This window comes from Lissotriton vulgaris, unplaced genomic scaffold, assembly GCF_964263255.1.
Source record: "Lissotriton vulgaris unplaced genomic scaffold, aLisVul1.2 SCAFFOLD_1329, whole genome shotgun sequence".
In the NCBI taxonomy this organism is placed as follows: domain Eukaryota; kingdom Metazoa; phylum Chordata; class Amphibia; order Caudata; family Salamandridae; genus Lissotriton; species Lissotriton vulgaris.
In genome coordinates, this window is record NW_028255097.1 from 411139 (window position 1) to 426284 (window position 15146).

General features: G+C 45.6%; 1 protein-coding gene across 1 annotated transcript in view; it reads right to left on the reverse strand.

Annotated features, from left to right (window-relative positions):
• The window catches only part of LOC147659246 (AP-2 complex subunit alpha-2), a 272868-nt gene that overhangs the window by 66797 nt on the left and 190925 nt on the right, over positions 1 to 15146 (reverse strand). The window contains exon 17 of the mRNA XM_086951859.1: positions 4103 to 4185. Within this exon, the coding sequence (XP_086807985.1) occupies positions 4103 to 4185 (83 nt within the window). The remainder of the gene's footprint in view (positions 1 to 4102; positions 4186 to 15146) is intronic.

A 15146-nucleotide genomic window follows, 5' to 3' on the forward strand; every position in this document is an offset into this window, starting at 1 on the left:
GACCTCCAATGGGACCTATAACAGAAAGGGCCCAAGCTCCTTTTTTAAAAAGTTTCTGTTAATTTAAGCTCCTACATGGATGGTACTGGAATCCAAGTCAAGCCTGTCAGTAAGCTTTCTTGCTGGATATGCAAGGGCCCAAACTTTAAATAGTCCATGTTTTTCGGTCTTGTCCTAGCCTAGATTCATATTGTAAGACCAAATGGTTTACCATATACAACATCAGCCGATAAGACTTCCGAGCACCTGCCCTCTTAGCGCTTCTGCATGATATGACTGGGATGGCAGACAGACCACCACATTAGCATGGGTGGATTGTTTCTTCACTGGCTGTTCCAAAAAACTGCAGATCTGGAGACGCTGGAAAACTCCTTGTATTCAGAGCCACAGAGAGTTGCTGTCAAAACGTACACAAAAGACTAACCTACAGAAGCAGGATCAACTATCAGCTGTCAAAGGATTTGATGTCATGTTCTAGATTTGCAAAACCTAGTCTAAACGCAGAAAGGCTCCATGTACCCTTTTGTATGTTTTATTCATTTTAAATGGTTATGATGTGAAGATTTTGTTTGTTTTACTATCCTGAACTGTTGCATACTAATTTTGTTGTGTTGGAATAATACCCTATTACATACTAATTCCGTCGTGTCTGAATCATACCCTCTCTTATACAATAATAATGGAACTCACACCATAGGAATTTTCTTTTGTTGCTCGTACATCAAGCTGTGAGGGAAGAGCTTCCAAGATGTTTTTTGTTTATTTTAGTTAGCAGTGACGTGCAACACCCATGTGCCAGTACTTAATTTGTAAAAGAATAAGTGCTGGTCCCAAGGTTTTTCTCAGGCGTCTGTTGAGTAAAAATAAGTGGTGGTCCCCAATAATAAGTTCCAGTGAACAACCACCTGCTCAAATTAAGCAATGCCATGCGCACGGACATAGATGCTACTGAAACTAGCAGGAACTTTTAGGCTCTGGTTAATTTTAGTGTGATTGTTGCTTGGGGACACATCTCAGCCCCTCAGGTATCATTCACAACAGGAGAGGTACCTTTGGAAATCTCCTCTTTCCAACAGTACTTCTCATTAGTGGATCTCAGTAGTGGATCGCTGCATTAGGGTGATCGTCAAACAGGGTTTCCCCCCTCTAGACCACCAGACAGTTTTCAAGTTGAGGGAGCCAAACGGCAATTGCTCCCCACATCCACAAAGCTCCCAAAATAGTCTTTATGAAGCGGGAGGCACATTGGGGAGGGGGGGGTGTATCTGCCCACCCGATGGGGGAAAGAAACCAGTAGACATCAGTGTAAATCTATTAATTAAAATGAATAGAGTGGGTCCTGGGCCATATTGGCATCATTGAGACATACCATCTAACCCTTAATAGCAAATAGTCTTTCATGTGCAGTAAACCATTTTTGGTCCAGAAGAGCTAAACCACTTTTTCACTCATTGATTTTAGTTTCAGGATTTACAAAAATGGATGTGGTTTCTGGTGATAGCTGTTGATTTTCGTTTAAGAGCCAAGCATAACACTAATCCAGTAAATGGAACAGATTCATGAAATTCAGTTTATTAAATTGTGTATGAACAGAGAAACTGTCAGATTTCCCAGTATTCGTTACATTTTTACCTCACTGGCAGTTTCGTCTGCTTTTGGAGGAACAACTGCCATGAGAGATTTAAGATAATGAGGCGACGGCAGACTTAGAATATTGAGAATGAAAGGGCTGCTTCACTCAAAAGTATTTTTTAATTAAAGAGAGGTTGTTTCTTCTCTGAGCCTTTTATGAAGGTGCCTAATGTGCTCAATCTTCAGATAGCTACTGGTTTGGCAATAAAAATTAGTCGAATAATGCAATGGGTGCGAGGAAGTATGTGTAATACAACTTATTCTCTTTTCTGTGAATGGTTCCTCATCTAACAATCCTCGTCAGTAAGACAGAGAGAGATAATCTTCTACTCTTGTTGGCTTGTGTTTCAGTGAGTAGATCTCTGTGGCCACAGACCCCCATTAGGGGTCTATCAGATCTAATGGTATAATTGAAGGGTATTGCTAAGGCAGTGAGACCTGTTAGCTCTTTAGATTTGTCTCTTGGAGCCTTTCAGGTTTGTCTATGTGTAGTACATTTGCCTTCTCTGCATGGTCTCCCCTGGTTTTTCACCTTTTTAATGGACCATATTTTTGCTGATCTTATGACTGTGCACTTTGATACGGTCATTCAGTGCCTTGCCCTGTTAAAAGGCTGCAAGGCCTTTGAGGCAGAAATCTAACCCAACATCAAAGCAACCTTGATAGCTATGAAAACATGATTTGTCCTGCATGGAGCTTTTGGTGCCAAAACTGAAAACAATTAAAAACTCAAAAATGAAGTATGTCTAAAAACCTTTAGGTCAAATGGTAAAAACTTTAACCGGTGTGACTCGCTTGGCTTACATTACCTGCACTTCATTATGGTCTGTCTACAACTGAGCCGAAGTCCTGGTCAACTGTAACTTTACATTAGCTTTTTTTGTTTCTTGGCGCTGTTATTTTAACCTATAAAGATTCCTATCTCTAGTTTCCCTTATGCAATTTTAATAATTTTGGTATCTCTTTCTGCTCATTGAATCTCCCTGATTCTTTTAACTTGCTTTATAAAATGTTCTGTGGTGTATTCTCAACTTTCATGTTGTTGGTACTGTGTGAACTTAAGTATTTTCTTTGGGGAATTGCCTACTGCAGGTGAAAAATCAACAACTTATCATTGGTTTGTTGCAAATCATAAAAAATTAGTACTAAAGCGCAATTTGGCAGGGACAACTTCCAAATTGTGATTTAGTCTCCATTTCTAAACCCACTTTAGAAGGTAGTAAAACTTTACTGATTCCTAAAATGAGTTTAGTACATCCTAAATATTATTTTACCGGTCACAATCCCTCTCTTTTCATATAGCAAGTGCTATAAACTTTGGTACATTTCGCACTGGTCACAATGCAGAATGAAGGTAGGGGGTGTACCAGAGTTGGAATGCAAAAACACTTACTGAATTGTGACTCCCTGAAACACACCTCACCCCCACCTTTTGCACTCAACCCTAAATATTGTCACGGAGTATACATGCTGATTTGGTGGTAAGCAGAAAGTGATATGATGACGTTTATCAAAAAACTACACTGACAGATGTGTTCAGGGACTGAACGTCTGTAGTGAAATTAGGTAAACAACTTGCAGTCATGTGCTGGTTTAACTGCAGTCCGAAGTATGCTGTGGTGTGATTGCAAGAGAATGACTATAAATGCCAAGTCAAACATTAAAATAATTGTTGGTATTCTGCCACAGTGTTAATCCAGAGCTAGTCTTAACAGTTTCTGAAATTCAAGGGGAAACATCTAGCATTCTGGTGAAAAAGTGAAGGCCAATCCTCAAGAAGATGCACTGAGAGAGCACAACGCAAAGAAACTATGGGTTGATTTCTGATCTTATTGGCGTAGCAACCAGAAGATTGTGTGGACATAATAAATGGAGAATTTAGATTAAACGCACAATTCTGAATTGCCCTTGAGTAATTAATCACTATGAAGTTAATGAGGTTATGAAGGTAAGAAGCTTTAAGTTCCATATTAACAATACATGAGCCATCTGCAATGAGTTAGTTCACAGTATAGAGGGGAAACCAGATCTTGATGCATCAGAGGAAGAGGTATGATATACGCACGTACCCACTGTTGTGAGGCACTTGATCCGCTACTCTAAGCAGGAACGCTGAGGTTAAGGTAATATAAAATAAAATCAGGGTGAACCTTTCAAACACTGTTTTGCAAGGGAAACTTTGCTGAGGTAAAAGTTAGTGTAAAATACTGCCGTAGCCTTGTGGACGCAGTATCTAGCACTACATTCCGCCGGCATTGGTCTACAGACTTGGGGATATGAGGATTCCTTCAAAAAGAAACATTTTTATACAATGTTGAATGCAAGCATTGCCATAGATAAAACGTTTGAAAAGAAAAAGCAGGAAGCAAAAGCAACACTGGATTATATATCCTCAATCAAAAAGCATGTGTGCACACATACACGTACACGCATGCATTCACTCAACCACGCACACGCTGGTGTCTCTTACCCAGGTTTTGACGAAACTCAGACTTGAGACCGATCTGTAGCAGCTGATTTTCATAAAGAACTCCATTATTTTTACACACAAATCTAGGGGGAAATTTGAAAAAAGGGTAAGAGGACTTTACTACATGCAGTCATTGTATCAAAGATGATGCCAGGCTAAATGGCAGACGATGGAGGGTGTGCAGCAAGCAGAGAGACACCGTGTACCAGAAGTTCCCTAGAAGTGCGATCTTCCAAAGAAGGTGCAAACCAGTATAGTGCATTAGCTGCCCAACAGCATGCATTTTTGTGTATACCAATGGTGTTTCATTTATGAATTGATTTTCCTAATAATGTTTTTTGTATGCTTTTACAGAAAAAAAAGCATGGACAATGTCAGCTTGGACTGTGAGGATACTGGTGGGCCCCTGGAAAGGCACTGTAAACATTTTTATTTAATTTTAGTAATATTGATAACCTAACAGCAAACTCAGACCAAGAAAATAACATCAGAAGTTTGGTAGATGAATTAAAAAATTTAACCACTTGAAGAATGAATGCAGGCCTAGCTCTTAAGAGAACTGTTTCCTTGTGAAATACAGCACAGGGAGAATAAGTATAAAAGGCAGGATTCTACAACCATTTTTGTCTAATTACCAGATGCATTAAATCCACTTGGTATAGGTCATCTGAATACAGATGTAAAATGAGTGTAAGACATCACACAGAACAAGAGTTAGATTTGTAGTGACTTATGGGTGATGTCGTAAATTCTAATGTTATGGATTGTTATGGGTACCACAACTACCTTACAGCTTCCTGGTTCAGTCCAAATGAAAAAAGGGAACATGCAGGGCTTCACACAATTGCTGTTTCCTAATCTGGCATATGTTCAGTTTATTTATTTATTTTAGGGTACTTATGGCCACAACCTCCATTCCCAGGGAGTCTTCTTTTGCTATGGACCGAGCTTAAAGAGAAGTGTGATAACGACTATAAACTTATTCAACAAGTAAAGGTTCTCGTTGACGAACTTAGGGAATAAGCAGGTTTCCGCTATTTGCAGAGATTGAAAGCTTCTACACAAATACACTAAATTCCCGATACGATGGCCCGCTACCCTGAAGGATTTATCCCACTTCTTATACCTGCATTTTGAATCTGCAAGAAGGTAGCAGGTGGAGGAACGCAACAACCAGGTAGAGTAGTACTTCATGGTTTTTTTTTCACTTTATTGTGCATTTAAATAAGGTTACACACACGGGCCTAAAACCACAGGGGCCGGCCGCTAGCAAAAGTGGAAGTAATCTGTATATATCACAGCTCCTTCGCCGACATCCCTGAGGCCCGGCAGCGATGCAGGATAAGATCTGTAGCAACACAGGATAGAGCCACGATGAAGTATTATTTTGTTTTTTACAAAAAAGGAAAAGAAAAGAAAGAAAAACAAACAAGTCTCAAGGCATGGAACATTGTACACGAAATTGTGCTCGTACGGGAGGGACTTTCGAGTGCAAAGTTGTGCAAACTAATAGTTAGTGGAGGGGGTCAGGGGGGCCAGTGGGGGAGTCAAAAATAGGTACAAAATTTAAACAAGACATGGAATGTCGGATCAGGGGGAGAGGGAGATGTCCGGATTGTCCTCCAACGGGGGCGTACTTATGTTCCCTCGGTAGGCGTTCCACTGGATCCAGATTTTAGTCCACGCCCTAGGTTTGCCCCTAGCCAAATACTCAGTCTTCTCTCTAAACATGCACCAATCCATATTCTCCTTCCATACTGACACAGTGGGCGGCCGCCGGGAACCCCACAACTGTGCAATGTCTCTCTTGGCAATCATGTTCCCAAGGGTCGCCCAATGGGTCTGAGCGACGTTATAATCATTCGGTTCCCACACATTCAACAGACATCGCCGGGCCTCAGGCAGCAACGCGACTCCGGTAACACACCATCACTACATGCACACGATTCCAAAACGCGGTCACCTCCGGGCATTCCCATATAATATGGAGGAAGGTAGCAATCATTCCACAACCACGCTTACATATCCCATCAGCAGAAAAACCCATGGAAACCAGACGAGGACTGGTAACATACACACAGTGGAGAATTTTAAGTTGGACGAGGCGGAGACGGGCGGGAATAGCCACCTCTTAGGTGAAGATAATGCAGACTGCCAGTCTTTATCGTCCAGTTCCAGCCCATCCCCTGTCCAGACTTCTCTGAGACGTACAAGGAGATCCGCCCGGTTATTGATCAATTTCTTGTATATTAGCGAAATCGTACTATCAGGCACATGACCATCAAGCACACGATCTTCCAGCGGGGAGGACTCAGGGATATTGGCATCGGCAGAGAAGACAGAGGTCAAAGCATGACGAACCTGTGCATATCTAAAAAACTCCCTGTCACTCAACTCCTATTCCTTCTGCAACGTCTCAAAAGTCTTAACTGCACCCTTAGCCCAGAGGTCGCCCACTCTGCTAATACCAATCATATCCCATTTCTCAAAACCTTTAGTTGTCCAGAGGCATCCCAATCTCTCAGATGCGCGTGTCAGTCGATCCTTCCAACCCAGGGCCGCATTCGCATCACACCAGACTCGTACAGCAATCTTAGTGGGACCTGTTACATGTCTCCCTGCCACCTTAGAGTAGAGCGCCCTGTTGTAATTACCACCCGGCAACTGATACTTGTCCATCTGAAATGCAGGATTTGGGCTGGGTGCATAAATTGCGTGGTTAATCGCGCTCAACTGAGAGGCCCAATATTACCGCCTGATGTCTGGGAGCGCCATGCCCCCGTCATACCAGGGGAGGGTTAGCTTAGCGAGGGCGATTCTTGCATGCCCGTCCCAGACAAGCCGCCTCTGCAAGCTCTCCACCTCCCGGAAATAGCCCACCGGGATAATATCGAATGAATTCTGGAGTGCGTACAGAAAACGTGTCAGGGACATCATTTTAAAAAGCACAGCACGACCGAGCGGCGACAGTGGTAATCTACGCCAACGAACAACGTCAAGTTTCAGCCTCTGGAGAGGGGAAAGCAAATTGCATTCATAGCGAACATCGGGTCTAATGATATAAAAATCCCCAAATATTTGAATCCCGTCTGCGAGACCAGGATGGGAAATCTACGAGGCAAGGGGGGGAAGACCACCGAAATGACAGACACAGGATTTAGTCCAATTAATAACTAGACCTGAGTTCTTGCCAAACGAAGTGAGAACATCGAACAAAACATTAAGCGATTTTCGGGGGGAGGTAAGGTACAACAGGATATCGTCAGCATAAAGCGAGATCCGGTCTTCAAAACCTGGCGGCCACTAAATACCCTTTATCGAAGGCTCCCATCGGAGCCAAGCAGCAAGAGGCCCTAAGGCAAGCGCAAAAAGTAGGGGAGACAACAGGCAACCCTGTCTCGTACCCCTCCCAAGAGTAAAGGAATCAGATACTCGGCCATTAACGACCACCTGAGCCAGCGGTTCCTCGTATAGAAGTTTCACCCACCCGGTAAACTCAGAACCAAAACCAAATTTTGCGAGGGCAGCCCAGAGATACGGCCATTCTATAGTGTCGAAGGCCATCGTGGCGTCAAAGAAAGCCAAGATGGCCGGCTCTTGAAGAGACCCAGCCCTTGCGAGGACACCATGCAAACAACGCAAGTTGAGTGCGGTGTTACGATGCGGGATAAAACCAGATTGATCCGGGTGGATCAGGTCACCAATCACCGTGATCAGACGATTAGCCAAAACTTTAGCTAGGATTTTAGGTTCGGCGTTCAACAGGGAGATGGGCCTGTACGAGGCGCAGCGATCCCGAGGCTTCCCCTCCTTAGGAATTACCACAATCGTAGCTAAACGCTGATCACAAGGGAGGGAGCCAAGGTCTCGCGACTCCAGGAACATATCTAGGAGATACGCTGCGACTTTATCGGGGCGCAATTTGTATAGTTCGATGGGCAGACCGTTGGGGCCCATGGCCTTGCCAGAGCGAACAGAGCGAATGGCGATTGCAATCTCATCCACCGACAATGGAGCATCCATTAGGTCTCGGTCAATCTCCGATAGGCGTGGCAGCGCAATATCGCGTAGCAACAAATGAGTCTTCCTCATCTCTATCAGAGACCGGAGAATACACTGTACGAAAATAATCCGCAAAACACCCCACTATCTTACTCGGATCAGTCACACACTCTCCATTCAGATTCTGAATCAGGGGACCACACGATTCGCCCTTTCTTTCTTATCAAGCCACGCAATCATTTACCCGCCTTGTCCCCAACATCGTACAATATGCCCTGCTGCTCCCTGTGCATTATTTTGGCAGCATCCGTGACAAGGGGCCTGTAATCCAGTTGTTTCAAACCAAGGGTGTGGAGTTTGGCATGGGTAACGCCTGATTCCAAGTCACTCTCCAGCTCGACTATTTCTGTCTCAAGACGAACAATTTCTTGATTTTTAGTTTTCTTAGCATCAGCAATTAAGGATGGGGCCTGCCCACGAATGACAGTCTTGAAGGCTTCCCATAGTGACACAGATGAGGACACAGACCCCTTGTTTTCAAGGAAATATTGATCCAGGGACTTTATCAAACCAGCACGGGTCTTAGGATTACGTAAACACCAGGGGTTTATGGGAGTGACTCGCCCTGAACAACTCACTCTAGTATCCATACAAAGCCACAATGGGGAATGGTCTGAAATGCCCCAGGCAAGGTGTCTGATCTCTCTGACAGAAGGGGACTATGCCGCCGGCATGAGAATGTAATCAAGTCTGGAAAGACTTCCATGGGCCCCAGAATGAAAGGTGTATTGTATCTGCGCTGGATGCATCAACCTCCAGCAGTCCACCAAACCAAAAGTCTCCAAAAACCCACTCAGCCATGATTGGGACTTCTGAAGATCTCTGGGGGGGGTGACGATCTACATTGCCAGAAACAACAGAATTAAAGTCCCCACCCATATCCAGAGTACCATCAGGGAGTCCCAGCATTACTCGCCCAATGTCTGAAAAAGTGGAGGTCTGTAGACCCGGCGGAACATATACAGTGAGCAACGAAACAGTCCTACCCTCCCATCTACCAGTGAGGGCGGCATAGCGCCCCCTGTCGTCGAGGATTACGTCGTCTATCTCCAGGGGGAGAGAGGACCGGACAAGAATGCCAACGCCCCTAGAACCAGCGGTGAACCAAGAATGTGCAACAAGACGGTAACCCCACCTATTAATGGCATGACACATGTTTCCCACCAGATGTGTCTCCTGTAAAAGAACGACATCGGGGGACAGGCGACGCAAGAATTGCAGCACCACTCCCCGTTTTATTCTATCACCCAACCCGTTGACATTCCAAGATATTAGCCTTAACCCGCTACCCCCCATCCCAACAAGAAATGTGGAACCTACCTCACAAAGAGCACAATAATCGGATCATAGAAAGGAGCAATACGTTGCCTTGAGAAAAAAAAACAAACCCACAAACACTCCCCCCCCATCCCCCCAACCAAATCCCGTTACAACTCCCCCCACCCTGCACCCCTGCATTAGACTAGAAAGCCACCCCAACTTGCAGTGTGCCTGTCGCCCTACCATTAAACCAATCTACAATAAGAACCCTGGAGGAGGAAAGAGTCCCACCACCCCCGCCACCCTCGGGTACACGACAATAACATACAACAATGGTAAAATAATCAAACCCAGCTGTGAATAGTTAAGTGTTCGGAAATCAGGGACCGCATCGTCACTTCTGTTCTGGCTCACCACCCTCGGCACCACCAGGGTGCTCAGTTCGATCGTTCCGGGCAGGCAGAGAATCCAGCCAGTCACTCAATGGCCGAAAAATGTCCGGCATGCAGAGAATCCAGCCAGTCACTCACTGGCCGAAAAATGTCCGGTCCTCGTACTCAACACGAAGTCTGGTAGGAAATAACATAGCATATTTCAGGCCCAAGTCTCGGAGTCTTCGCTTCACACCCTGAAAACCCATCCTTTGCCTCTGGACGAGCTGAGTAAAGTCCGGGTCAAAGTTGACTGTAGCGTTTTCGAATTTTACCGGGCCACTCACCCTCGAGGCCTGCAGGATAGCATCCCGGTCTCTGAAATGAAAGAGCTTGGCAATGATAGGCCTCGGAGGGGTGCCCGGCCTCGGCTTTCCACCGGGGACACGGTGGGCACGCTCCACTGCAAAGAATTTGCTCAGTCCTGTAGGGGCAAGATGGTTCAGAACGAGGTCCTCCACCAGGAGGTCCATTGAAGGATTTTCGGGGTTTTCAGGGACACCTATGACGCGGATGTTGTTGCGTCTTGCCCTATTTTCATAATCCTCCAGTCGATGAGACATGAGGTCGTTGGATGATTTCAAGTTGCCGATTTCCGTTTGTAGTTCCGACACATTGGCCGTAAGGCTAGAAGTCTTCAAATCCAACGATTTCACTTTCTCGTTCGTTTTAGACAAGTCGGCTCTGATCAAGGTGACATCGATGGCAACCGTGTCGATTTTATGAGCCAGAGCCTCATATTGCTGGCCGAAGGTAGCCTTCATATTGGCAATGGCGCTCATGACGTCTTGGAGAGACAGTTCAGTAGGCGCAGTTGGGTCTTCCTTGGCGTCCTCCGGGGTACGGCTGGCGCCACCGGGGGATCCTTTAGATTGGGTATAACGGTCCATGATATTGGTTTGGACCGGTCCCCCGCGAATAGGTGCCTTGGTTTTCCGTTTCTCGTTGTCGGCCCTAGCCGCCATACTGCAAGGTACGCCCCGGAGGGGCCCGTGAGACCTGGTGAAAATGGCCGCCTGCAGGCAAGTCATCAAAAGTCTACAAACGTAGGCTCGTGTGGCCGAGGTGACAACGCAGTTCGACACGAAAGCGTAGAGGATAGAAGGCACACGATGATGAGAGCCTGGCCGGATCTCCTTCAGAACGGAACAGTCCTGCGATCGGACAATGCCAGGACCCAAAAGCGAAACCGAAGGTTGATGCAGGGCTACTGGGGGAAGACCCCTCAGCCGTTGTTGTTCAACTTCGTCCCGGCGTGCAAACTTGCCAAGCCCCCGGCTAACCGCAAGGTGGGCCTCAAAAGTTCGGATCAACGTAACTTTGGTTCCCAAAGTCCAAATCAAAATTTTCAAAGAGCAAAAGCATCAGCTGAGGTTCATCTTCAATAACCCACCTGAAAAATCAGGATAGCGTCAGGATATTTTACAAAGAGCGGCGAGGGTCCCGGGAGCACTGTGCTCACGCGGCCATCTCGGAAGCTCGCGTAGCTCCTCCACCCTACTTCATGGTTTTTGATGCAGAAATCCGGGTCCGTAGCCATGAAATGCTCTATACATGATAGATGATACTATAATGTGATGTCCTATCTTGATCTTTTTTTTGGCCAGAATACATGAGGAACTTCAGTCTGTCTCTAGCCATGTCACTCCTGCAGCTATGCTGGCTCTGCCAGAACCCTCTCCGACCACCTGCCACCCATCTACAAACTGCCTCTGCTATCCCAACAGGAAAATCCACTTGTTTTGATATCTCAGTAATGGCACACTACATTTTTTGCTACTCTAAAGGTGCCACGTCAATTTCTTACAATTGCTTTAATACTGGATGTACCAGGGCAATTTATATCTACACTCACTGTGTGATGATGAAATTTCTCTCAGGATGTCCCTCAAACATCGCAATATCCATTGGAGCATCAAAAAATATATATATCAGCTAAAGATGAGAATCTGATCTCGCCAGCCACACCAGCCACACATGAGACACATTTTCGGTGTCAAACGGCAATCGCTGGTTTTCTTGATCACACTATTAGGAGTGGGGCAGGAGTAATGGTGTAAGACAGTTTATTTAAGTCTGGTAACTAATGGTCCAAACTAACGAAGAAAGAGTCTGGGAAGGGGGTCATGTGTTTCTTAGTAGACATGTGTTTGTCAAACACACCACCTCGAAAGCCAAGGTTTGAATGGGACCTGTTTCAAATTAGGAAGGCAAAGTAAATTGCTTCAAATTAGGAAGGCAAAATAAATGCCCTTTCTGAGGAGAGACTGCCGACTATATGATTCTACTTGCGCCTGGGTGTGCATTCTTATGTAAGACTAATCAGTACAAAAATACCAAACCTCCTAAACTATCATGGCAAAAATACTGAATACACAAATATTGTAAAGGATAAATATACTAGATTTACTATTATTAACCCCACATCTATGGACATAGGTGTTTGGGTGGTATGTTGGGTGGAGTAGAATTGAGTTCCAGGCAATAACCATACTGGATAATTTGTCTCACCCACCTGTCTGTGGGCATTGCGTTCCTGACAGGTAGGAACTGGTTGATTCTGCCTCCGACTGGTGTTAGGTGGTCTGGAGGGAGTGTGATGAAGTCACTGTTTGGTGGCAGTGGAGGCTATGGTGTTATTGCCTCCACGTCCTCTGCCTTTGTTATTGTTTCCCCTATAACCTCCTCTATTGGAGCCTTTGTTAAAAGTGCTCTGGGTATTAGATTTGAAGGTAGAGGAGCTTTGTGATGTGTTGCAGCTTCCTGCGCCTCTATACGAGGAGGACGAAAGGAACCTCGATGTTGTTGGAACTGAAGTGCCCCCATTGATTTTGCAGTTTGTGTCTTTCTTCATTTTATCTAGAATGTTGTCTACTACGCGGCCAAACAGGAAATCTTAGTTTACTGGTTGGTTGAGGATTGCACCTCATTTTTAAAACCAGATATGCCTAGCCACGCGTGTCTGCGCAGGAGAACGCTGGTATTGATAGACCTGGCCGATGTATCGGCTGCGTCTAGCGCACATTTAATGGAGGCATTAGTAATGAACTTGCCTTCCTGAATGAGGTAGTTAGCCTGCGCCTTAAAAGGTTCTGGTAGGTGTTGCATTAGACTTTCGAGCTGGTCGTAATGTGCTCTGTCGTATCTTGCTCGAAGAGCCTGTGTATTCGCAGTTCTCCATGAGTTTCCGGCTTGTGAAGCTACCCTTTTCCCTGAGGCTTCTAGTATTTTAGATTCTTTATCAGGAGGGGGAGCATCTCCTTTTGTCTGTGAGTTGACCCTATTACGAGCATTAGCAACTACTAATCTAATCTAAAAGCAACTGTTATTTAATATAAGTAGGGTCTGCTGGGGATGCCCTATATATTTTCTCATTCCTCGGATTGAGCACCCGCGCCCTAGCAGGATCTTTAAATATGTCTGGTGCGTGCTTTAAGACACCTTTAAGCATATAAAAAGTCCTCCTCTATAGGGTCAGTGTGCATGTCAACCTTGTGATATTTTGCTGCCCTGTCTATAAGTTGATTAAACAGGATAGTGTCGTCTGTAGGCGACGGTTTTGTAGGGTATGGGGAAGTGTCTGGGATGGGTTGCGCTTCGTCAGGATAATTTTGATCATCCCATGTATCATCTTGTGGATCAGGATCCCCTGGTTCATCATAAGTGCACTGAGGATCTTCCCCCATGTCCTCTCCCTCATTGTAATCAGAATGTGTGGGAGAGTAAGGTACAAAAGGCATATCAGGAAAAAAAAGGAGGAGGAGTAAAGGGTGTTGAGGGAGATGTCCCAAAGTCTTTTTTCTTTGTAGGAACAGGAGAAGGAGTGTCTTGTGGTAAGGGCCTCTTCTTTCGGTGGTAAACTACCACGTGTCCTTTTTTAGGGTCTATATATAATTTTGGTTGCTTTTCAGTCACCGGATCTGGATGGAAGAGTTCTTCCTCGACAGTCCATGGCTTTGGCGTGGAAGGCTTTGGTTTATTGACTTGTTTTAGAGTTGTTGGCTTGAGGGTCTTTGGTGTTGGAGCTCCTTTCGGGTCGGTAACCTCTTTTGGTTTGACGCCTTTTTTCTTTTCAAAGCTCTTTTTTGGATCAGGGCCCTTTTTAGGGTCGACGACGGCCTTCGGATCGACGGGAGTTCTTGGTTTGGTACGTTTTTTGTCCGAAGGAAGGGTTTTTTTCGCGTCGATTGTCTTTTTTGTGTGAGCGGCACCTTTTTTAGGATAGGCTTTTGTTCGGATCGACGACCTTTTCGGTTCTGAGGGCTTCTTGGGCTCGACTACGCTCTTCAGTGCAGAGGGCTTCTTGGGCTCGACGACCTTCTTTGGGAGTACGCCCTTTGGATTGACGACCTTAGTCTTCGGGTTGATTACCTTTGGGTGGACCACCCTCTTTTGTTCTGCGCCTTTCGGGCTGACTAGCTTTTTTGGTTCGACGACCTTTGGCTGGAAAGCTCTTATTGGCTCAATGTCTTTCATCGGGCCTGGGCTACCGGAAGGCGTACCGAGAGGTGGGGTCTCCGAAGGAATATCTAGATCTTAGCTAAGGCTTTCAGCGATGCTTCGACCGGAGCCTTGTCTTTTGGGCTGAGTGGAGTGGGGGGCTGAGTACTCACGGTTTGCACCGGTGTGATATGGTCATCGGAGTCATATTGGTCCTCAACGGTGACGATCTCTAGATCGGAGTCGGCGGCTTCGGGGAGATCTTGTTCGTCCTCGAAGATATTCTCCAGTTCCGGTGCCGACCTCTGCATCTCTTGCCTGGCAGCCCGTCGATTCCTGATGGTTTTCTTGGATCGGAATTGGGCACACGCTGGGCAATTTTCTTCTATGTGTTCAGGTGACAAACACTTGTTGCATACTGTATGCTTGTCAGTATGTGGGAATTTGGAGTGGCATTGGGGACACCTTTTAAATGGACTCCTTTTCATCGACGAAAGTCGCACGTGGCGTCGATAAGGCCCAAAGGCCTACGTCGACGACCGGATCAAGATGAAAAGTTTAATGGAGTCGAGTGGTACCGAGCGAGAACAATACCGTCGAGTTCGAAGGCCTTTTGGCCTTAGAAAGTAGTTAATTTCGATTCCGAAGTTGGAGTATAGGAAATAACATCCGAACCCAATGGCGGAAAAAAACAATCTAAGGATGGAGTGGATTCTCATGCGCGCTGTAGTCCATGGGAGGAGTCACCTATCTCGTGATACTTCGAAGACTCTTCAAAGACAACAAGGTGCAATCATCCGGACCCAACACTAGGCGACGATCTATGCTAAGATATGAATTCAGCAGGCCAC